At 36.9% G+C, this 24,373-nt stretch overlaps 1 protein-coding gene across 2 annotated transcripts in view; it reads right to left on the bottom strand.

The window, feature by feature from the left end:
* Positions 1–24,373, bottom strand: part of LOC123878216 (ribosomal protein S6 kinase alpha-5-like) — a 120,459-nt gene that overhangs the window by 78,533 nt on the left and 17,553 nt on the right. For both annotated transcript variants that reach the window (XM_045925338.1, XM_045925340.1), the window contains exon 2: positions 18,325–18,393. In XM_045925338.1, coding sequence (XP_045781294.1) covers positions 18,325–18,393 — 69 coding nt within the window. The remainder of the gene's footprint in view (positions 1–18,324; positions 18,394–24,373) is intronic.

Raw genomic sequence — 24,373 nt, 5'->3', positions numbered from 1 at the left:
ATGCCCCGAGATGCAACCTAACGCTATATCTATTTCGCGATCTAATCCATTTACCGCCCTTATATATTTCTTTAATCGTTTAAGAAAAACGATGGGGTTAGTGAATGGTTTTCCGTCGAAATTTGGTTTAGTTACTGACGGCTGTACAACATATAAATTCCGGGTCTCAGATAATGTACTTGTGCTCGCGGTTTCAAGATTCGACCCCTGCCTATCAGATTTTTCATTTTCATTAATCCCGTTCGACTCGTGTGAAGAAATGCTCGCGATTTCATTTGAACCGGTATTTGAATTTAACTGTTGTAATTTTGCTTCGAATTCGGTGATTTTTTTCAAAATCAACTCTAATGTAGCATTCCCTAAGGTCGTTGTTTGCTCGCTCGATTCTACGGTACTAACATCGCTTTGCCCCGCACCTACTTGCTTTGTTCTACGTCCTTTTCTACCTGAAGACATCCTTTTTTTTTTTTCAATTTGACCCTATTTCTTTTACCTACTTTGGTACTATTTTAAATTTTATTTGAATAACTTTCATAAGTCGCGAAGCCGTATTTTTAATACTAATATAATACTGATACTAATTGCAATCACATGTTTGGGTCTGCTTTGATTATATGTATTCTCAGAGTTTGAAAAAAATTAAGTCTGAGAAATAAGCAAGGAATAATAGCTCGATCTCTGTAGTATCTTCTGAAAACCTGTAAATTTTACATTTATAAGACATACAGCTTATTTCTGCTCTCCTGCTCCCCCTATACATAAATAAATGTAAATGTACAACATATAAATATAAAACAACATGCAGTGTGTCCTTAAAACTTATAATTTATAAATAGCAATGTAAGTTTATAAATTTTTCTCTCTCAAATACCCAATCACAATTTCTACGTTGTGTTATTTTTATGTTAATGTAAATCTAGTCATATCGTTATTTCGAATACGTACATAGATCCCTGGTCACTCGGCATCAAATTTCTGTGATGGTACGGTGTGATCGTCTATACTAGTGGTTAAGATTAGGCATTATAAAGAGATAAAATAAGAAATAAACTCAGCTGAATTATAGAAACACCTAGGTATTTAAGTCATGAGTTATTTACAAGTAATTAATTGGTACAGTACGTTGGGTGAACACGTAGACTTCTCGACCAGCTAACAGGTTTACACGGATTGAATTATAAAAAATTAATGTAAAATTTCAATTCCTCAAAATAGATATAATGAGTGGAGAGATCTGCTAATTTAGAACGTCCTGTTAGTGTGGAAAATCAGTTGATACGTGTATTTGCCTTATTTAGGCCATCGGTTTGAGACCAACCGGCATTCCTCAAGCACGGGGGGAGCCCTACACTGAAATCTCAGTCTTTTAGCATTGTTATCGGGGCACAGCACTTGGACTCTCCTATTTCGCTGCGAAGCGTTTTCAATTTGCCTAGGTACGGAAACCTAGGTTCTTTTCAATGAGCTCTGGGCTCGCCCCAAAACCATGGTATTTTTGTATATTTATATATTTGTTTGATTGATTGTCAATAAATTGGCCAATTTATTAGTTCGGAGAGTCCAGCTGTATAAAGACATGACGTGTTTGCTTTGTGCCGGAATCTCGCTGCTGGTACGTCACCAATCAACCATGTACCATATAATATCAAGCAAAGGAATTACAAAGTACAGCAAAACTAGTATTTTTATCTATTCAAAAACTCGGTGATTCACAAATTCAGCTGGCGTCGGTTTTAACAGATAATGTTACCTAAAATGCTGTTTGGGAAAGATCGGTACACCATAAAAAAAAAGGTACCTACCTGCCTCGCCATCTGTCCTCCGGAGGCAGCGTGTATTCCATTGTCTCGTTCAGGGTATTTTAGTAGGTAGATGAAATTTAGCTGTTACTCGAAAGTATCCTCGACAAGGTCCCTTTAAGGTGTCTTTAGCCTGGGATTCGAACCCAGCCAACCCTATTATCTTTAGTAGTGGAGAGCATTCTTGGTATATTAGTACTAATCGTTTTGTGATAATAAAAGTATAAGGAAAAACCATCGTGAGAATTTCACATAATGGTATAAAATACCATATGATGAAGGTAAACTTGATCGAGAGTTCTCTATGAAGTCCGCGCTCAGTAGTGAGCCGGTGAAAGCTGTTCATGTTGATGAAGACGATGTTTATACCGCGGTAGCTAGTAGTTTATAGCACACCACCTTATTTTAGCTATTGAGTAATTTTTCTACCAAATCTATAATTGTAACGACAAGTGTCATTCCATCAGACTGCATTAGACTGCTAATTCAATTTTATTCCCTATTTAATGCTGAATAAGAGCTAGTATTATAAATAGGTGCACTGCTGAAAAAAAAACCTAACCTAATTTTTACTTAATAATAGGAATTGTGATTGGTAAATAGGTCATATGAGAAAATCTTAATATTGGAGCTCAAGTTAGTTCGATACATGGTTTCTTCGTATCTTTGGCTTTGTTAATATTACAATACGATAGTCTAGCCTCCAAACAAATTGAATCTCCATTATTAAATGTCTAGGAAAATGTATCTAAATATAGCAAATAAAAGATGATAGTTATACCCAAGTGCATTTATTTCTGGTAAATAATTGTTTATTTACTCATACAGTTGAGTATTTAGAAAAAAAGAAGAGAAACTGAATTTATTATTTAGACTGGGAATTAAGTAACTTTATTACATTAATTAATTCCCAGCCGAATATTTGCTTCCTAAGCCATACTAATTATTGAAAGGGAAAAGCAAATATTCAAACAAAAAAACCCTTTCGGCTTTATATAATATTATGTACACCATTTTATCTAAAATACACACATGCCCACATAATCAATAGAGATATTATCTATAATTCTTACTTCTATAATAAAGTAAATTTTAAGGACACACATTATGCGTAAATTATAATATATTCATTATTTATTCTAGATATATTTGAATCCTAGTTCCACAAAGAGAAATGTCCCATTTCTATAATTTTGGATGCAAATCTAATAGTTATACACAATATTGTAACACCTCCTAATATCCAAATAATAATATCATCTCTAATTTAGTTTGTAAAATAATTCTTTACTCAAGATTTTTGGAACTGATTTTCAAATAATCTAGTTTAAAATTAAATGTAAATTAGTACATCACCATATATCAGCTTCTGCTGGCCCGGATACACACTATTTTATTCTATTTATAATTTTTCTATTATTAACTATACAATTGCAATATATTTCTACACTTAATTAATATTCACTGTTAGGCTCTACTGCACGTTGAGCCAGACCTCAATCGAATGTCCCTCTCGGTCCCCCAGTGTAGACTTAAAACGTCCACACGGATATCTTTTGTTCACGCCCATGATCTGAAATGAAAAAAAAAACCAGCGAAATTTCGGTTTCTGATTGGTTCACTCTTGCGCACAGAATTACCCTGGCTGATGGCTAATTGGCTGAAAATAAAATGTATTTCGAACATCCCTTAATGGGCCGTACCTTTTGCTTTCTCACGCTCTTGCCTTGCCTAGACCACTCGCATAACACGTGATTACAATTTTGTACACTTGTAGAGATTTCTAAGTTAAAATTTACGACTTTTATCTAATTTATGACCGACCCTAACGCAATTTAGCTTTAGAGCAATTTATTTTGCCCTTTTGTTTTTTATACTTCCTTTCCTACAATTACTCAGAATCTTAACTAATTTATTTCTTTTCGTGCGAGATTTTTGTTTTTAAGAGCAAGGCTTCAAATTTCCGACAGTCATAAAACCGTATGACGGATGGCAAGGCCATCTCACGATGCAGATAGCTATTATATTGTGAGGTACACAGGATGAAATTTGGTATAGGCCTGGGGTACATCCCGGGGAAGGACATAGGCTACTTTTTATCCCGGAAAATCAAAGAGTTCCTACAGGATTTTAAAAGACCGAAATCCACGCGGGCAAAGCCGCGGGCATCCTCTAGTTATTTATTTATTATAGTTACCTGATGACTGTGACATAGGCTACTTTTTATCCGGAAAAATCATGTTCAAACTTAAAACTAACAGCGGACGTGGATTTTACGATTTTGGAACTCTCTAACAGTTTAACAGTTCCTAAGAAACAATTTTTTTTCTCCTTTATTTATTTAAGGGTTTTTATAACTATGTATATGTCAGCCCTAGTATAAATCTAATTAAATAAAAGAAACACAAAACTCTTAACCTAACAAAATAAACAACAAGTGTAAATTAAAAATTTATAAAAGCCCCGACAAGTGAAGGTTACAGTAACTAGAAAAGAGCTGATAACTCTCAAACGGCTGAACCGATTTTCTTCTATTATAGCTAAGAACACTCTCGATCAAGCCACCTTTTAAACAAAAAAAAAAAACTAAATTAAAATCGGTTCATTAGTTTAGGAGCTACAATGCCACAGACAGATACACACGTCAAACTTATAACCTTAACTTATTTTTGGGTCGGGGGTTAAAATATTTTTTTAACCCCCGACCCAAAAAGAGGTTTTGGGTCGGGGGTTAAAAAAATATTTTTGACATAGTCATCATCCCAATAGAGATGCATACGTATAGTAGGTACATTGTGTCATATTTCTGCAAAGCAAGTCCACAAGTTTCGCCAAGTACAGCCACGCCGCCATATCGGCCAGGTGGCGGCTGGCGCATAATGGGCAGATGTTTATTAGGGGTTGTTTACCTCCACTGAGGCAGTGAGCTAGAGGGCGTTTTTAGAGTTCCGTACCTCAAAAGGAACCTTTATAGGATCACTTTGTTATCTGTCGTGTCTGTCAAGAAAACCTATAGGGTACGAGTACTTCCCGTTGATCTAATAATCTGTTTTTTAGATAAGTAGGTCGTATAGCACAAGCAGAGGAAAAAATCCGAAATCCGTAAATTCGTGGTTACATCACAAAAAAATTAAAAGTGTTCATGAACAAAAAATAATTAGTATTTCATAACTAGCCGATGCCCGCGACTTCGCTCGCGTGGATTTAGGTTTTTGAAATTCCGTGGGAACTCTTTGATTTTCCGGGATAAAAAGTAGCCTATGTGCTAATCCAGGATATTATCTATCTCCATTCCAAATTTCAGCCAAATCTGTCCAGTAGTTTTTGCGTGAAGGAGTAACAAACATACACACACACACACACACACACACACACACACACACACAAACTTTCGCCTTTATAATATTAGTGTGATAGTTTTTGATTAATCGTGCAAAATGTCGAAAAAAATATCCGAGCGCGGAACCCTCGGTGCGCGAATCTGACTCGTACTTAGCCGGGTTTTTCACCTAGGGTGGTCGGCTTTACGTAACTTATGAATATTCTTGTGGCTACTTATTTGTTTACGGACCCCCAGGTCAGTAATTAAAATTATCGTTTTGCAGCATGTCCGAAAAGTTTAGTTTTTACTTAGATATATAACACGACTGCCCAAAAAACGAGTGCAATGCTTCCGGGGTTCATGTAAGTTGAACTCTTTATTTAACGGGATAAAAAGTACCCTATGTCCCTATGTTTATACAAAAGATCATATACCATGATATATGAGCCTAGGTCTTTAAATATATCCAAATATCCATGCAAAAAATCACGCGGATCTGTTGCTCCCTCGTGATTGAAAGACAAACCAACAAATTAACACTTTCGCATTTATTATATATATGGTTAGTTATTAGTGAATATTGTTTTCTATCATTCAACCAAAAACAAACTTTATGTGCTTTAATTCTCAATTTACACAAACACGAGCAAATTATAATAAACATTACAAAAATTAAAATGTATTCTATCTCTATCGCAATAGGGTTTAATTTTGTTTATCACAAATGATATCTATAATTGAAATGCTTGCAGGGGATGCGTTATCGAGGAATCGTCATTTATAATATGACCTCTGTAGCGATAACAATAAGGTGCACGGATCATCTTGACCCAGAGTTCGAGAAAGGGTTTAAATAAGTTAAGTATATATCCATACTAATATTATAAATGCGAAAATGTGTCTGTCTGTCTGCTACCGCCACGGCCCAACAAGTTAACTGATTTTGACGAAATTTGCTACAGAGTTAGCTTATATCCCGGGGACGGACATAGGCTACTTTTTATCCTGGAAAATCAAAGAGTACCCACGGGATTCCTAAAGATCCATCCGCTCAAACGATTTGTATGAAAGGTACCGAGGTAGCTTGCACCCATGTTATTGACATAGACAACTTTTTAACCCGGAAAACCAAACAGTTCCTACGGGATCTTCAAAAACCTACATCCACGCGGACGAAGTCGCGGGCATCCTCTAGTGTATATTATATTCATAACATAATAAACGTTTAAAAGTTTAGTCTTTTTGTTAGTTTATGTTTCAACTCATAGTTTTTAGGGTAGCGTACCTATACAATGCAGACGGGACCTTTTACTCTGCTCTTCGTCCGTCTGGCTGTCAACGGGCTGTATCTTATAAACCGTAATAGAAATAGGGACAGTTTATTTCGATTGTCGCTATTCCCCTTCTTTTGTTTAGTGGCTTTTAGTAGTGCCACACCAGTACAATGCACTTCGCCAATGTCACGCAAACAACAAATATTAAAAAAAAATATTAATTCTAGTATGATGGTGCCTACGGAATCCTTCGTGTGTGAATCCGACTCGCAATTGCTGCAAACTTGACCGGTAAAGATCGTGTATGGCCAGTGTTAAATCGGAGTGTGCCAGAAGACCAGAACTGCTAGATGACTTGTGGGCATGCATAAATGGCAGAGTCCTTGAGGACGTCATTTACCACGAGATCAAAGGCGTCGGCGTATAAGGAGACACGTATGTCTCCTTATACTGTGGGTACAGTACAGACTAATGCAGATTAGATACGAGTCTACTAATTTTGTAAGAAATCCCTCATCATAAGATAACATCGCATGCGACACGAGACTACTAATTTCAAAATCCCTCACACGATCTTCACAATTGAGGCTTGATTTCACGAGGGGGAGTATTATATTATAATGCGGGTGGTCTGAACTCTGACATCAATATCAACGCTCTAACCCTCCTAAAAATGCAACTACCAAAGGAGACTGTCAGAAAAGGTAATTATTGGCTATTTTTAGAGTTCGGTACCCTCAAAAGGAAAAACAGAACCTGTATAGGATCACTTTGTCGTCTGTCCGTCTGTTCACTGTCGTGTCTGTCAAGAAAACCTATGGAATACTTCCCGTTGACCTAGAATAAAAAATTTGACAGGTAGGTTGGTCTTATAGCACAAGTAAAAATCCGAAAAACAGTCAATTTGTGGTTACTTACATCACAAAAAAAATGTGAAATCAAACACACTAAAATCAACATTAAAATTTGTAGCTTAGCATCAATAGGATCAATATAATTATGACGAATTTAGTCGCAGCCCTATTTTAACCTCCGACCCAAAAGGAGGGGTGTTATAAGTTTGACGTGTGTATCTGTCTGTGGCATCGTAGTTCCTAAACTAATGAACGATTTTAATTTCGTTTTTTTTGTTTGAAAAGTGGCTTGATCGAGTGTTCTTAGCTGTAATCCAAGAAAATCGGTTCAGCCGTTTGAAAGTTATCAGCTCTTTTCTAGTTACTGTAATCTTCACTTGTCGGGGGTGTTATAAATTTTTAATTTACACTTGTATGAACGTTTTGCGTCTTCATTCCTCATACGCATGGCTAAGGTTTGGAATACTCTCCCGCGATCTGTGTTTCCTACCAATTACAATCCGGGTATCTTTAAAACAAGAGTGAATAGGTACCTTCTAGGTAAACGCGTCCCATCTTAGACCACATCATCACTTTCCATCAGGTGTGATTATAATAATAATAATAATAATAAAAACGTTTATTTGCAAAAAAGATTTACAAGTTATGCATGGACCCCTAACTCCCAAAAAAGTATAGACTGTGTTATGGGAGTTAGTGCCTTCCCTGTTGCATTTGCTCTAATTTAACTTAAAGTAAGGTACGAATAATTAAAAGTAAAGAAATTAAAATTAAGTTAATATAAATGAATAAAAGTATTTGTGTAGTATGGTGCGTGTGTGTGTGTGTGTGTGTGTGGGTGTGTGTGTGGGTGTGTGTGTGTGGGTGTGTGTGTGTATGTGTGTGTGTGTGTGTGTGTGTGTGTGTGTGTGGGTTGGTATGCCTAGGTTACACTAATTTACAGAATTATTTCGGAATCTTTAAAAGTTCTTCTGTACCTTCATAGCTAAGGTTTTTGAGACAGGAAGTTAATTTTGTTTTTGCGGTGTACTTGTTACTTTTATTGATTGGAGTTTTCCTATCAATAGCTTTATAAAGAAGAGGTGCTAGAAAATCAAAGTGCCGTTGAGCCAGCGCAGTTTTCACTGCTGGTGTTGGGTATCTAGCAACTCTTTTATCGTTGTTTGCTGGTAGTGATGGAACAATCTTGTTGTGATATCTCATGATGCATTTGTATATAAACAATTTTCTAACACTAAGCACCTCGGCTTCTTCGTAAAGTAAATGAGTTGGGTATCTATATGGAAGTTTTAACGCTACCTTAAGGATAGCCCGTTGCGCTCGTTCTACAAGAAGGAAATATGATTTAGACGCACCTCCCCATGATGTTATACAGTAGGTTAATACGCATTCACAAAGAGTTTTGTAAATTTGTATCAACCGTTTTTTGTCCAATATTGACCTTAAGTTTTTGAAGATTACAATCAATTTCCTTACCCTGAGTGCTGTGGCCATGAGATGAGGCGTCCACGTGAGTTGATCGTCTATGACAACTCCAAGATATTTTGTAGTTGTAACTCTGGTAAGGTTGGGACATGCGCAGGAATTCGTCATAAGGCGGTTATTGAGACTACTGCAAGATATATTGTGTATTTGGATGTTAAATGTCGTGGCCGCAGCGCCAGGTCTGCTATTACTAAAACAAATGTATGAGCTTTTTTGTGTATTTAGTGTTAGTAGGTGGTCTTCCAGCCAGGAGCCTATTGAACACAGTCCTTTCTCAGTTGTCTCTTGTACACTCTCCCAGGACGTGTCATGGAACAATATTACAGTGTCGTCTGCATACATCATTAAATCAGCATTCGGTATACTACTCATACAAAGTTCGTTGATATAGATTAAAAAGAGTAACGGTCCTAATGTACTGCCCTGTGGGACCCCAAAATCACATACTGAGTGTTCACTTAGGTGCTCTCCTACTCGTACACGTTGTACCCTATTTGATAGATAGCTAGTAAACCACTGTAGTGGGACACCACGTATTCCGATTTTTTCTAAGCAAGTTAGTAGAATAGGAATTGATACTGTGTCGAATGCTTTTTGGAGGTCAAGGAAAACGCCTACACACTTTTCACCTTTGTCCAGGTATGATGTAATTAAAGATGTGATTTTTAATACTGCGTCTTCTGTTGAGTGTTGTGGCCTAAACCCGAATTGGTTATCAGCTAATATGTTGTTTTTATTTAAGTATGAGAACATTCTTTTATGGACTATTTTTTCTAATATTTTGGATATCGCTGATAATAGAGAAATCGGCCTGTAGTTAGAGGGCAACGATTTGTCTCCACTTTTGTGTATCGGCGTAACTATTGCTTGCTTAAGAATGTTCGGAAATATTCCTGTTACTAGTGATAAATTACAAAGATGAGTGATTGGTTCGAATAGGTAGTTCCAATACTTTTTCAAAATAATTGTAGTAATGTTATCAAAACCTGGAGCTCCATTTTTTAGCGAGTTGATTATATTCTTAACCTCAATACAATCGGTAAGGAAAAAGGAAAAAGAATGAAGAATGGACCGAGTTGAATTTGTATTAGGGGAAGATCTACTTTGACGTTGAGATATTTTATTGTAAGCTATATTAGCCAAATCTCTGCCAATACTTGTAAAGTATTTGTTTACAAAGTTAAGTGACTGTTGTGGTGATTCTTTTATATTTAATAATTCCTGTGATACATTTTTATTTTTGTTATAGTATCCTATTTCTTTTATTGATTTTTATTTGATTATTTTATTTGATTGTGGTCAAGGGCTTTCCTATAGTGAATAATTTAAAAAAAAAAACTATACTTTAAACAGACGGTCATTGAGCCTGAAGGATCTTTTTAGGGTTCAGTACCCGAATGCCAGCGCCTGGATAACTTACGGGATTCCACGACTAGAATAATGTAAGCCGGTTATAAGTATTTGCGACAGTTATACGGATGTTAATAATTAACTACTCTAGCCATTACACTCACAAGCGCGGCATGTGTTTTTCGCAAAGCACTAGCGCGGAACGAATATTGTGAACTGTAAAGCATAGCGCACATTATGGATTCAGGAAGGGTTCGAAACCAGTCAACTGTTTACGGGCATGTGGGTGAATTGGTGGAGCAACGGAGTCGCTATAGCCGCAACTCCAGAAGGTGGTAATAATATTTTAATTAAAAAAAAAAAACTTTAAACTTACTTTTTTTACGTTTACTTTAGTTACTTACGTTTTTGACAGACACGACGGACGGAAGGACAGACAGACAGACACACAAACAACAAAGTGATCCTTTAAGGGTTCCGTTTTTCTTTTTGAGGTACGGAACCCTAAAATCTGATAGACGATGGAGTCTCAAGGTACTGGAATGCCAACCTTGCATCAGAAAGCGCAACGTTGAAAAACTCCCACTAGGTGGACGGACGACATCCAAGGGAATCAAAATGTACAGGGTATTTCTCGTTCTAGAATCATGAAACTTGTAATATCTTATAGTTATTAGTGGTATTGTTGTAGAGCCACTGCAGAGTTTCTTGCCGGCTCTTCTCAGTGTAACCTTCATTCCGAACCAGTGCAGTGGTAGAGTCACAGACGTAGCATAAGGGGCACTAGTTTACCCTACATGAAATAACTAAATGATTTTATAGCACACGGGAAAACTCCGAAAACCATAAAATTGTGGTTACATCTTGTACGATACACGGACCCCTTGTACGGAACCCTTCGTGTGCGAGTCTGACTCGCACTTGACCAGTTTTTTGCCCGTAATTTTGACAGTTCATTGAGTTGGCTCGCCAATCAACAAGTCATGCTGACAATTGTAATGATTTTGCGATTCCACGGAATTGTCTATGGACTACGGTACATACCAACGGGAGCAACGGACGAACGATGGCCTTATCAGGTCGATCACGATGTCGGTCGATCGATCGACAACCAATTTGATATGGCGGCTTTTGATGTTTCATACAATATGTTAAATTATATGTAAATCTATCATAGCTTCAAAGGGCAAAGCTTATCATCTGCCCTTGCAGTAAATGTGACAAGCTATGCTTGAAGTTTCTCTACCGAGATCAAATCAGAAATGAGAACCAAAGTAACCGATATTAGCTACTAGAGGATGCCCGCGGCTTCGCACGCGTGGATTTCGATTTTTTTATAATCCCGTAGGAACTCTTTGATTTTACGGGATAAAAAGTAGCCTATGTCCTTCCCCGGGATGTATCCCAAGTCTGAACCTCATTAAAATCGGTTCAGCGGTTGGGCCTTAAAAACGTACCAGACAGACAGACAGACACACTTTCGCATTTATATTATTAAAGTATGGATTGGATATACATATTATATCGGTTTCATATATAGATTTCGAACCTGAAGTGGCAATGGGCAGGGCATTTAATTCGAAAACACGATAGACATTGGGGTCCCAAGGTGGACCCCAATGGTAGGATGGCGACCTCGCACTGGAAGGCCCCCCACGAATTCAAGGCAGTTTTCTGTACCAACCATTATAGGACCAATGCCTATCTTAATTTCATAGGAATCTAGATCACAAAAATAATGTACAATAAACAAATATAACCTGTCAAATCGGTTAAGAATCAAGGCAATATCAATACCTAACTTTTCACAATACTTAAGCAATAAAAAGTACTTTATTTAGTTAGGTAAAGTATCAAAAAAGTAACAAAAGAAATGATCAATAATAAACCAGTGTAAAGTACCAGGTGAACATAAGGTCATGAGCGCTGTAATGTAAGGACGGTCGGGTAACGACCGGGCACCGCTACGCGCCAGTTTCGGGGGTCGACGACCCGTCGCGACGGACGACGTCCTGGGATCACGGCTCCTACATACCCATAGCGCCCTGGTACCCAGATCGGATTCTCACACTGATTTTCTCTCATAATTACTTTCATTAGGGGACGGGTAAAAAACCGGTCGGTCAAGTGCGTGTCAAGTGACGCATGACATAAGGTTCCGTCATTAAAAAAACTTATACAAAATCTTGAGAAACTATGAACATTATATTATGGACTAGCTGATGCCCGCGACTTCGTCCGCGTGGATTTAGGTTTTCCAAACCCCGTGGGAACTCTTTGATTTTCCGGGATAAAAAGTAGCCTATGTGCCAATCCATGATATTATCTATCTCCATTCGAAATTTCAGCCAAATCCGGTCAGTAGTTATTACGTGAAAGTGTAACAAACATACACAAACATTCACACATACGCACATACATACAAAAAAACTTTCGCCTTTGTAATATTAGTGTGATAAAAGCAGGACAGGCTGGAACAAGATACTAAGTTTTTTTTTGCGATTCATTTTTTCTCTATAATTATAGAGTTTGCACCATAACACCAGAGGCGGGTTAACATGGCAAATAAAATTAGATGACTCAAGATATTTTGACTGTAATTTTGTACAGTCTGCTAATTTATTAGATTTTTATGTTAAAATTCAAATGTAAAATATTATACGCCATTATTTAAGAATATTTCTGTGAATATTCAAATGTAAAATCTACGGTGGAACATACATAAATCTTGTACGTAATAAAAATGAATCCCCGTTTCATTTGGTCACGCCATAACTTGAGAACGACTGGACCAAATTGGATAATTCATTTTTGTGTTTGTAATTGTTAGGACAAGATATGAAAGAATTCTTTTGGAAAATCCATGGGAAATGACAGTCGCGGGCAACAGCTAGTGGGCTGCTAAAATCATAAGATCATAACCCTTCTTTTTGGCTTTGCCATAGAAAAATTAAAGGCGAAAGACAGACTATTTGACTAAGGAACTCTAAAAAAAAGTAAAAAGTCCAAGAGAGGATATTTGAACAGCTGACCGGAAATCCTCGCCTTTGAAGGTTATCTACAGAGAGTTGCGTGTAGTCCCATATTGAACATTATGGATCCTGATTTCGAAAATAATCCCTTGGGAGTTTCTTAAGAGTGCTCTCCATGATCTCTCCAAGGCAACCACCTATTGGCTATTTATGGATTAACGTAATGTGATAAGGTGTTTCATATTTATTTCCTAACTACCCTCCTTTCTCCCATCGTGCACTTTCGCCTATCTTCGTGGTGTTCGCGTCTTGAAGGTCTTCAAGAATCCCGTGGGAACTCTTTGATTTTCCGGGGTCTTTGGACTTTATAACAGGTGTTTCTATCAATTCTTCAAACCACAATAAATAGCTAATGAAATGCAGTGAAGAAACGCATAGGAAAGAGCACCTGGCTCGGTATCTCATGTACTGGATGCCTCTATATGAATTACATAACTCTTTTAATTTATGCTAATCGAGTAAGGTTAGTAAGTACCAACACTGCGCTTATTATAATTTCATTTAAAATTCAAATGTCTAGAGTAGGTTATACATAATTTCTATTCTATTCTGTCTTTTATAAAAATGTGTATGATGGTATGAAAGTTTAAATGCTGTTTTGAAATTTTTAGGGTTCCTTACTCAAAGACTCAAAGAATGCCAACAAGACTCTATTACTAAGCCTCCGTTGTCCGTCCGTCTGCCTGTCTGTCAGCGGGCAGTTGTCTAACTACTACGGTTTATGAAATGTATCTAGAGTCTGAGATCTACGAAGATGCAGGTAGAGTTAAAATTTTTATGAGTGTGTAATGTGTATTTCTATTGCCGTTATACAAATAATAATAATAAAACTAAAATGGTAAATTTCAAAATGGCTGCCATGCAATTTTTTTATAGTGCTAGTCCGACTCGCACTTGACCGGTGTTTTTTGTTTTTTTGCTTTTTGTCCATATCCTCAGTGGCGTGCACAAGGTTTGAAGCGAGAGTTAGCATTATTTAGGTAGGTACCTATGCATCGACTAATTAATAAACAATGAACGTTGAGTTAGTTCTCCTAAGGCAAGCAGTGCGTTTATGCCTCTATGGCTTGCACGGCACTGCATATCCTAAGTATAAAGTTTGTTCATGCATCACAATTCTCAGGAAATAAACGTCTGAACTGAAGTTCATTATGGTTTTGACCGCATTAAAAAAAACCGTCAGCCACCGGTAGTGAAGTAACGGTGAACTAGTGAAGGTGGTCGCGACATGCAGTACATAACAGTGCACGGAGGCGTGGCAATGTAAAATTACCATTGCATTCAACGCGTGATGTCCCGTCTTTTCTACTGTTTTCTACATAATAATGTAACGTTCCTTCTCGGAGCCTCCCGATATGCGCTGAGGTTGGCCTCCGAGGGGGTTTTAGTGGGTAAAATAAAAATTCTAAGTAACCTAATGTCTTTCCCGGGACATCGTCGGGTATCATAAGATTTTCTCGATAGATAAGATGAAAGGGCTTTACCTGTACATTCTAAAACAAGTTTTCATTTATTTTTACGCATAATAGTTTTTGATTTATCGTGCAAAATGCCGGAAAAAATATCCGAGGACGGAACCCGCGCGAGTCTGACTCGTACCTGGCCAGATTTTTTTTTGTTCTAAAAGAATCATTCAAAATTTGCCGATCTTAAACCTCACTAATCAGTGTAAATCATAGTAAAATCCATACTAATATTATAAATGTGAAAGTGTATCTGTCTGTCTGTCTGATAACTTTTCACGGCCCAACAGTTTAACCGATTCTGACGTTTAGAACAGAGTCAGCTTATATCCCGGGGACGGACATAGGCTACTTCTTATCCCGGAAAATCAAAGAGCTCCCACGGGATTCCTAAAGACCCATCCGCTTAACCGATTTGTATGAAATTTGGTACCGAGGTAGCTTACGTCCCTGTAATTGACACAGGCAACTTTTTATCCCGGAAAATCAAACAGTTCCCACGGGATCTTTAAAAACCTAAATCCACGCGGACGAAGTAGCGGGCATCCTCTAGTAATACCTACATAATTCTACTAAAATCATCATTTAGCTGTTAGCGAGTGCATTTGACCCACTCGATGTATGCAACGTGACAGTTCGCACGTGTGGCTGCAGTGTTATACACACGCGGTAGGTATATAGTAGGTACAACGTGCTTGCCTGTTGGAGTTTCACACGTTTCGTTGTGATATGCACTGTTACGATAGCGGAAATTATTCGGTTTGATTGTACAAAACTATTCGGTTTATAAGGTTGAAATCTATAGAGTGCACTTTGACTTTGCTTAGACTTTAGTTTCAGCTACAAGTGTAAATTAAAAATTTATAACACCCCCGACAAGTGAAGGTTACAGTAACTAGAAAAGAGCTGGTAACTTTCAAACGGCTGAACCGATTTTCTTGGATTATAGCTAAGGACACTCTCGATCAGGCCACTTTTCAAACAAAAAAAAAAAAACAAAATTAAAATCAGTTAATTAGTTTAGAAGCTACGATGCCACAGATAGATACACAGATACACACGTCAAACTTATAACACCCCTCTTTTTGGATCTGGGGTTAAAATGAGACAGACTCTATAGATCTCGCCCTTACGCTGAGATCTATAGTGTACTTTGACTTTGCTTAGACTAGAAATACAGTGCATATTTTGTAGGGACTAGTGACGACTGCCGATGCTCTGGTCATTGCACGTATTATTTCCTTCCGCAGTATTACCCTGGGGTGTGCACTCAGTGTGAAGTATTTAATCAGTAATTGTATTACGTCTGAGGCATTTAACCGGTCTTCTATGTAACGGTTAATATAAGAGCATACTTAAGAGGGCTCTCTCCGTCACTCGTTTCCACTCGTTTCATACAATCGTAGTTCCAATTTCATTTGAATACTAAGCAACCAAAGTCCATGAAATTTTGCAGACATATTCTAGAAACTAATATCTATGTCTGTGGTTTTCCAGATTTCTGTTAAAATATTCGGTTTCAAAGTTACGCGGTCTTAAAAATTTTCATACAAATCTTTGAGCCCCTGTAATTTTAAAAAACTACATATTTTTAGAAAAATCTAAAACACCACAGACACAGATATTAGTTTCTAGAATATGTCTGCAAAATTTCATGGACTTTGGTTGCTTAATATTCAAAAGAAATTGGAACTACGATTGTATGAAACGAGTGGAAACGAATGACGGAGAGAGCCCTGTTAAGAGTGCTCACCACGGTCGCTTTAAGTCGAGCGTGAGAGCGCATGCTGTTTGCAATCAACATAATATTTTACGGGTGAGCATTTGAGAATATGTTTAGTAATTACAGTGTAAACTCCATGTAACGTCACTCTATTTAACGACAAACTCCCTTAAGCGTCGAAATCAATTGGCTTCGGTTGGTTTAGCTTGTCTTTCATACCATGTTTCACTCTACATAGCATTACACCCACTCTCAATAACGACAACAATTGAGTAATAAAAAGTACCTTTTAAGTTGCTAAAATTAGTAAAAACTGCGCAGCTGTGTACGATCTATTGTCGCTTTATTATCCTAGCCCGCAATAAACTCGACTGTCGGCATCATGCATACCGAACATTCTAAGAAATTCGTTCTTTTGTTTACAAATTGGGATTGCTTGTACGTGTACACTGTTGTTGACCATGACTCATAAGTAGGAGTCATGGATTATCTATACCTTATCATATTCTTAGTTGCTCACAAACTTTCTAGCGTTCAAATAACATTCTTTTTTATGCACATAAATAAACTTTTTCTTTTTCCAATTCTGATGTTTCTTCTCTCCATTTAACGACAACTCTCTATAACGCCATAAAATGCACAGTCCCTTCGGTGTCGTTATATAGAGTTTATACTGTATTTTGAAAATCAATTTTTTTCAACAAATTGAACACATTATTTTATACATATAATTCTAGAAAATTCATGCATTACTAACTGATGCCCGCGACTTGATCCGCGTGGATATAGGTTTTTTTTTTAAATCCCATGGGAAGTCTTTGATTATCCGGTATAAAAAGTAGCCTGTTTTAATCCAGGGTATAATCTATCTCCATTCCAAATTTCAGCCAAATCTGTCCGGTAGTTTTTGCGTGAAAGAGTAACAAAAATAAACACACACATACACATAAACTTTCGCCTTTTTAATATTAGTGTGATAAGTCCTAAATGTTTGGGAGTTGCGCATTGAAAAACTTGTCAGGTGTCATGTTGTTTTTGCAATAATATATAAGTTAGACTTGGACTTCGTCTGTGATGACGTTTGCTGGCGCGCGTGCTGTGCTTGTTTGGAGTGTTTTTTTTTTTTGTTAAGAGTGGCTGTTTTTTGTGTTAGTTGGTGTTTTTTAGTGGTGGAACTGACTGGGAAGCGCTCTAAAGGGGCGCTGCGCGTATGTCGGCGGGCGCCAGTATAGACGGAGTCCATACTTATATAAATTCAATAACATGAAAATATCGCAAACTTGACATTGGCTAATCAGAGTAAAGCCAGATTTAAAAAAAAAAAAAAATTAGCCTGGTTATGTTTAGAATCGCAGTAGTTAATTAACTATCATACAAATAACTAATAACATAACTTCAATAAGTTCCTTATTAATAAAAGTTTATGCACAGTTTGTGGTTTAAAATACACATTTCTGTCATATATTTGACGTTAATTTATAAGGCATTATAATATAATTATTAATTATAATATAATGGCATATAAGTACTATTATATTATAGTTACAATGTGTAGTTTTATAAGTACCTACACGCATATCCATGCAAATATTATAAATGCGAAAGTCTGTCTGTCTGCTAGCTTTCCACGGCTCAACAGTTTAACCGATCTTGATGAAATTTCGTACAGACTTAGCTTACGTCCCGGGGAAGGACATAGGCTACTTTTTATCCCGGAAGATCAAAGAGTTCCCACGAGCCGTTTAACCGATTTATATGAAAGGTTCAGAGGTAGCTTACGCCCCGAAAATTGACATAGGCAACTTTTATCCCGGAAAAATCAAAGAGTTCCCACGGGATTTAAATAGAGTTTAATCCACGCGAGCAAAGCTGCGGGCATCATCTAGTATGTATGTATAATGTATACATATACACTTTATTGCACCACAAAACACAAATGACAGGTTACAAAAAAAAAAAGGAAACTTAAAATGTAGGTACAAACTACAAAGGTAGTATGTAATACAATTAACTATAACTCACCTCCAGTGCCAAGGACTTTGAGCAAGTCGAAATGTGATATGTCCACTTTTGAAGCGCCGTTTAGGTTAACTGTAACAACAAAAATAACTTATTTACTAACATAGTAACATTTAGGGCTTGCCGAAGTCCAAAAAGTCAAAATCATTTATTCAAAGTAGGTACTGTTGTACACCTTTTGTTTGTAAGATTTGTTAGATTTGAAAGACGATAATATAGTGGTGACAATAATTAATTACGTAAAAACTAAAGCTACCGGAATTCCGGTTTTAGTGTAACTCCGGAGCTACGAAAGATTACAGATTCGTTTGTGAAACCGGAGTTATCGTGAACATAACCGGAGTTTTTTATTTTAAGAAAATAAGTCGAGCTTTTTCAGCGTTTACATATACAGTACAGAGTCTTCATAAATTGTACTTATGTAATAGGGTAATTGTGTCTGCTCCCCCCCCCCCCCCCCCCTCCGAGAAAACGATATCGAATTTAGTTTCCCATAACTATAAAACTCGTATCAGCATTGTAGCCAAGCGAGAACCTGTCATCAATGAAAAATTGCCTTTATCATAATATTTTTCGTCATTCCAATCAAAATTAACCTTTTCTTGACCTTTGCGGCGAACCCATAACTTGTACAAAATACCAAAACAATAAAATTATTCGCGGTTAATTTTCTTAAATGTTATAATTGTTAATTTTTAACGTTTAAGAACGTTTAACGTTCAAGGGTTACATCTATTTTCCTAGTGGTTAAAAATGAACTGGCTTAGGCCCGCGACTTTGGCTGCGTGGACTACATAAACAACCCCCTATTTTACGCCCTTAGGGGTTGAATTTTCTAAAATCCTTTCTTAGCGGATGTCTACGTCATAATGCCTGCATTCTTTTCTGCCCTGTGCGGCCAACACACACTGTTTGAAGACTAGATCAGTCTTCAAGCATAGGAATTTTGGTTTAACCATATCGATATAGAAATCGTGGAGTCACAGTGATCAAAATCGTTCCAATACCAATTTGAAATATTCTTTGCGAAAGTTACTTTCACCTCTCTGAAAACGGTTGCTGGTAAGTACCACCATTATTATGTGACCTGGCATTTTAACTGTCCATTTTAAAAGTTGATATAATTTTGTCAAGTACTTAAGAGGGGTCTCTCCGTCACTCGCTCCATACAAACGTAGTTCGTCTCTCATTGGAATACTAAGCAATCATACTCAATGGAATTTTGTAGAAACGTTCCGGGAACTAATATCTATGCCTGTGGTTTCCAGATTTCCGTTAAAATGTTCGGTTTCAAAGTTACACCGTCTTACATACAAATTTTTGGGCCCCTGTAATTTTAAAACTACATATTTTTAGAAAAATCTAAAACACCACAGGCACAAATATTAGTTTCTAGAATATGTCAGCAAAATTTCATGGACTTTGGTTGCTTAATATTCAAATGAAGTTGGAACTACGATTATATGGAGTAAGTGACGGAGAGAGCCCCGTTAAACCGATTTTGACGAAAAGTAGGTACTGAGATAGCTTGCATCCCGGGCTATTTTGTCCTGGAAAATCAAAGAGTTTCCACAGGTTCCACAGGAGTTAAAACATTTAATTCTACGTGGATTAAGTCGCGTGCATCATCTTTTTAGGACAGAGATAGCTTTTATCCCGTATTCGGATGTAGTATCAGTATCCCATATTATAAATGCGGAAGGTTGTTTGTTGGTTTGTCCTTTAATCACGTCGCAACGGAGCGTCGGATCGACATGATTTTTTGTATGGGTATTGGGTATAGTCAAAGTCCTGGAACTATAGTCAAAGACATATGCTACTTTTGTCCCAGAAAATCAAAGGATTTAAAAAAACCTAAATACACTTAGTCGAAGTCGCGGGCATTATCTATAGTATTATTTTATTACTAGAATCTTATTAATATGTATTGTAAACGTGAAACGACACACTTTCGCATTTACTTATAACAATAATATTAGCACACATTAGTATAGAAGTTGGATACTATTAAACAAGTGTAAATTAAAAATTTATAACACCCCCGACAAGTGAAGGTTACATACAGTAACTAGAAAGGAGCTGATAACTTTCAAACGGCTGAACCGAATTTCTTGGATTATAGCTAAGAACACTCGATCAAGCCACCTTTCAAACAAAAAAAAAAAAAAACTAAATTAAAATCGGTCCATTACTTTAGGAACTACGATGCCACAGACAGATACACACGTCAAACTTATAACACCCCTCTTTTTGGGTCGGGGGTTAAAACTACTTAATAAATAATAATTAATAACCTATGCATTTTTTTGGTCAGCATAGTGGACTATGGCCTAACCTTGTTATTCTGAGCGGAGCTCAAGCCGGGCCGGCGATGAGATGATTAATTATAATGATATTAACTTCTGAGTAAGTATCGCGATGTTAGTATATGGATTGACTTTGTCCCATCCATATACCGACCTAGGTCAATGTCGCATAATAATAATAACAACACAGTCATCTCGGTGCCTCTATAGGCCACACCCCCTCATACGTTTCTACAAGCAACATTTACATATAAATTCACGATAGGTTAAAAATATAATGTGAAGTATAAAGTAAATAGGTATTTCAATACCTACTCAAAGTCAAAGGTTCATTGAACCTAGACTCAATTGTTTTTAGATACGACAAAGTAACTGGTAAATAAAGGGTTAAGATTTTGTTTAAACTATGCAATGCAAGAGTCGCTTTACGATCTTTTAATAGATACTATGCATTTCCATTGAGAAGATCCATTATTTATTAGCAACGCTTGTAAGGTTTTTCTGTAAACTTTTAGATTATCTGCATCTTTTTCTTTTTGATATTGTTAAAAAAGGATGGCACATTAACTTGACATTTAAAGACTCAATTTTAGTGCGCTCTACAAAAAACAATAAGACTCATGACTGGCACCTAAAGTCAGGAAGTTTGACAGTTCTAAATTAAATTAGCTTGTCTGTCCCTTCTTTATCACATTGGTAAGAAAAAGATGCGAATACTCTAAAACGTAGTTGCGCTCTGAATCAGTACCTAATGGTCACTAACATCGGATAATAATAATAACCTAGAGCGCACTTTGACTTTGCTCAGGCTTAAGGCACTGTTAAAACGAGACAGCATTATACCGCTGGCATAAATCTGTCTCGTTTTAACTGAAACTTAAATCTAAGCAAAGTCAAAGTGCGCTCTATAGATTTCAACCTAAGAGTCAAAATCTACCACCACTTCAGAAAGCCATTTCTACTGAGAAGAGCCGGCAAAAAACTCGGTAGTTGCACTTTTTGTAAAAAACTAAATGCTACAAATACGCAAATTGCAATGCATTTTTTGGATTTTTTTAAATAAGCTCGCGAGCTGGCAAGTCACCTGATATTAAGTGATTACCGCCGCCCATGAACATTTGCAGCACCAGAGAACCGCAAATGCGTTGCCGGCCTTTCAAGATTTGTTGGCCCGCCCTTTGAATAACTCCATGTTGTAATCTAGTGGGAACTAGAAGGGAATTGATTCCACAGTTCGCACGTGTGTGGAAAAAGGATCTGGTACAACGGGCGGTCGAAGTGCACCAGGCACTCAGGTGGTGAGGGTGAAATGAAAATGCTTATGGTGGCGGGCGGTGCGGTTGTAAAAAAGGGGGTGGAATAAGGTGAAGCAGTTCTGAGCATTCCCCATTATAAAGGTGATAGAACACGCAAAGAGAGCTTACGTCTTTGCGGTGCTCCAGGCCCTCCAACGAGCCGATAAGTTTGGGATCGTCCACAAGTCGAACGGACCTTTGGATCCGATCTGGAAGAAGTTGGCAATGGGGTGCTTCCGCCCAAAGGTCAGAACAATACCCCATAATATGTGGGCGGACTTGCGTTTAAACTACCCTGCAATATAACTATTAAACTTCCCCATGCCTGCTGAATTTTGAACAAAAATAAAACCAAAAACATTAAAGTGTAAACTATAGTTAGTGATTGTAAACCATAGCACTGATAAGCGTTATCGCGGTTTACGTCAAGGACTCGATAATAAGACACTATTCCCACCAGAACCATGGCCGACCTACCTACTTTGATAAACTTTTTTTACCCAACTACGGCAAAGCCAAAAGGTTATGATTTTAGCAGTCTAATATGTATGTTTGTATCAGATTCTGTGTGTTTCACCGTAGTGCCTAAACTACTGAGCCGATTTTGATGAATGAGGTGTCAATCAATTCGTTATTATGGTTCGGGTGACATAGGCTACATTTCTAGCAAAAAAATTAACCTGACGGATGTAACATCCAAAAAATGGGGGGTCTCCAAAAATATTTTGCTATTGTATCGAGTGGGATATGAAATGAAAGAAGAAAAAAATAATAAGTTCATAAATATAGTATAGTAGTCAGGTTTAAGTGTTGTTTTACTTTATCTTGTTAACTGTTTCCATACGTCCAAAGAGAATAGAAATATTTTTTAACCCCCGACCAAAAAAGAGGGGTGTTATAAGTTTGACGTGTGTATCTGTGTATCTGTGAATCTGTGTCTGTGTATCTGTGTATCTGTGTATCTGTCTGTGGCATCGTAGCGCCTAAACGAATGAACCGATTTTAATTTAGTTTTTTTTGTTTGAAAGGTGGCTTGATCGAGAGTGTTCTTAGCTATAATCCAAAAAAATTGGTTCAGCCGTTTAAGAGTTATCAGCTCTTTTCTAGTTTTCTTGTAGAAAAGAACGTTAGATAACCGTTAGGTTCTTAATATTAAGTCAATTGACAAATGTCAAGCTGTCAAGATGGACGTTGCCTAGATATACATTATTATTTATTTGAAAATGATGTTTTGGAAAATGTTTGGAAAACTCCAAGTTTTTGAAAGTTATCAGCTCTTTTCGAGTTACTGTAAACCTTCACTGGTCGGGGGTGTTGAAAATTTTTAATTTACACTTGTATAAACTGATACCTGTCATGGATTTAGGTTTTTTAAGGTCCCATAGGAACTCTGGTTTTCCAGGATAAAAAAAATCCTATGTCACTCTCCAGGTTTTTAACAGTAGCCATGGAAAAAAATTACGTTGATCCGTTGCAGGGAGGTCATCCCTTGGTTCTCCTGCAGATTTGGATCAGATGAAATCAGACAAGTGTAAATTAAAAATTTATAACACCCCCGACAAGTGAAGGTTACAGTAACTAGAAAAGATCTGTTAACTTTCAAACAGCTGAACCGATTTTCTTGGATTATAGCTAAGAACACTCTCAATCAAGCCATAGTTCAAACAAAAAAAAAACTAAATTAAAATCGGTTCATTAGTTTAGGAGCTACGATGCCACAGACAGATACACATGTCAAACTTATAACACCCCTATTTTTGGGTCGGGTGTTAAAAAGAGCGTAAGAAAGAATAATTTATCACTTCAACTTTGGAACAAGGTCATGAACCCCTTGATAATTATCATTTTATTGATAATGATAAGCAACAGCCTCTAGTTATTTATCTGTTGTTATCATTTAGGTATATTACAATTTAAAACAAAGGCCAATGTATGATTTCTAATGGTTACATTTGACTCGCTGGTTTCTATAAATATCTAAGGATATTTCAAGGTACATCAACAAAACAAGGTACAACATCTTCAATTCTAGCACTTTTTTTATCAATTTGTACATCACACTATCACGCTAATATTATAAGGGCGAAAGTTTGTATGTGTGTGTGTGTGTGTGTGTGTATGTTTGTTACTCCTTCACGCAAAAACCACTGGACGGATTTGGCTGAAATTCGGAATGGAGGTAGATAATATCCTGGATTAGCACATAGGCTACTTTTTATCCCGTAAAACCAAAGAGTTCTCCTCTAGAATCTCTAGTAATATTTAAATAATAATTAACATCTAATTATGGCTGGAAAAGCAAATGGCAGACAGATAGGTATAATATTGAAAAAAAATTCCTATCTAGTTTCTAGTTTTTAAAATGTACATTCATTAACTAACAAGCTGAACCAGTTTAACTGCAAAGTAATTAGAGAAGTTGAATTTATCATCATAATTTGATGTTACATC

The sequence above is a fragment of the Maniola jurtina genome, chromosome 25, assembly GCF_905333055.1.
Source record: "Maniola jurtina chromosome 25, ilManJurt1.1, whole genome shotgun sequence".
Lineage (NCBI taxonomy): Eukaryota > Metazoa > Arthropoda > Insecta > Lepidoptera > Nymphalidae > Maniola > Maniola jurtina.
This window is presented reverse-complemented; position numbering and strand designations above follow the sequence as displayed.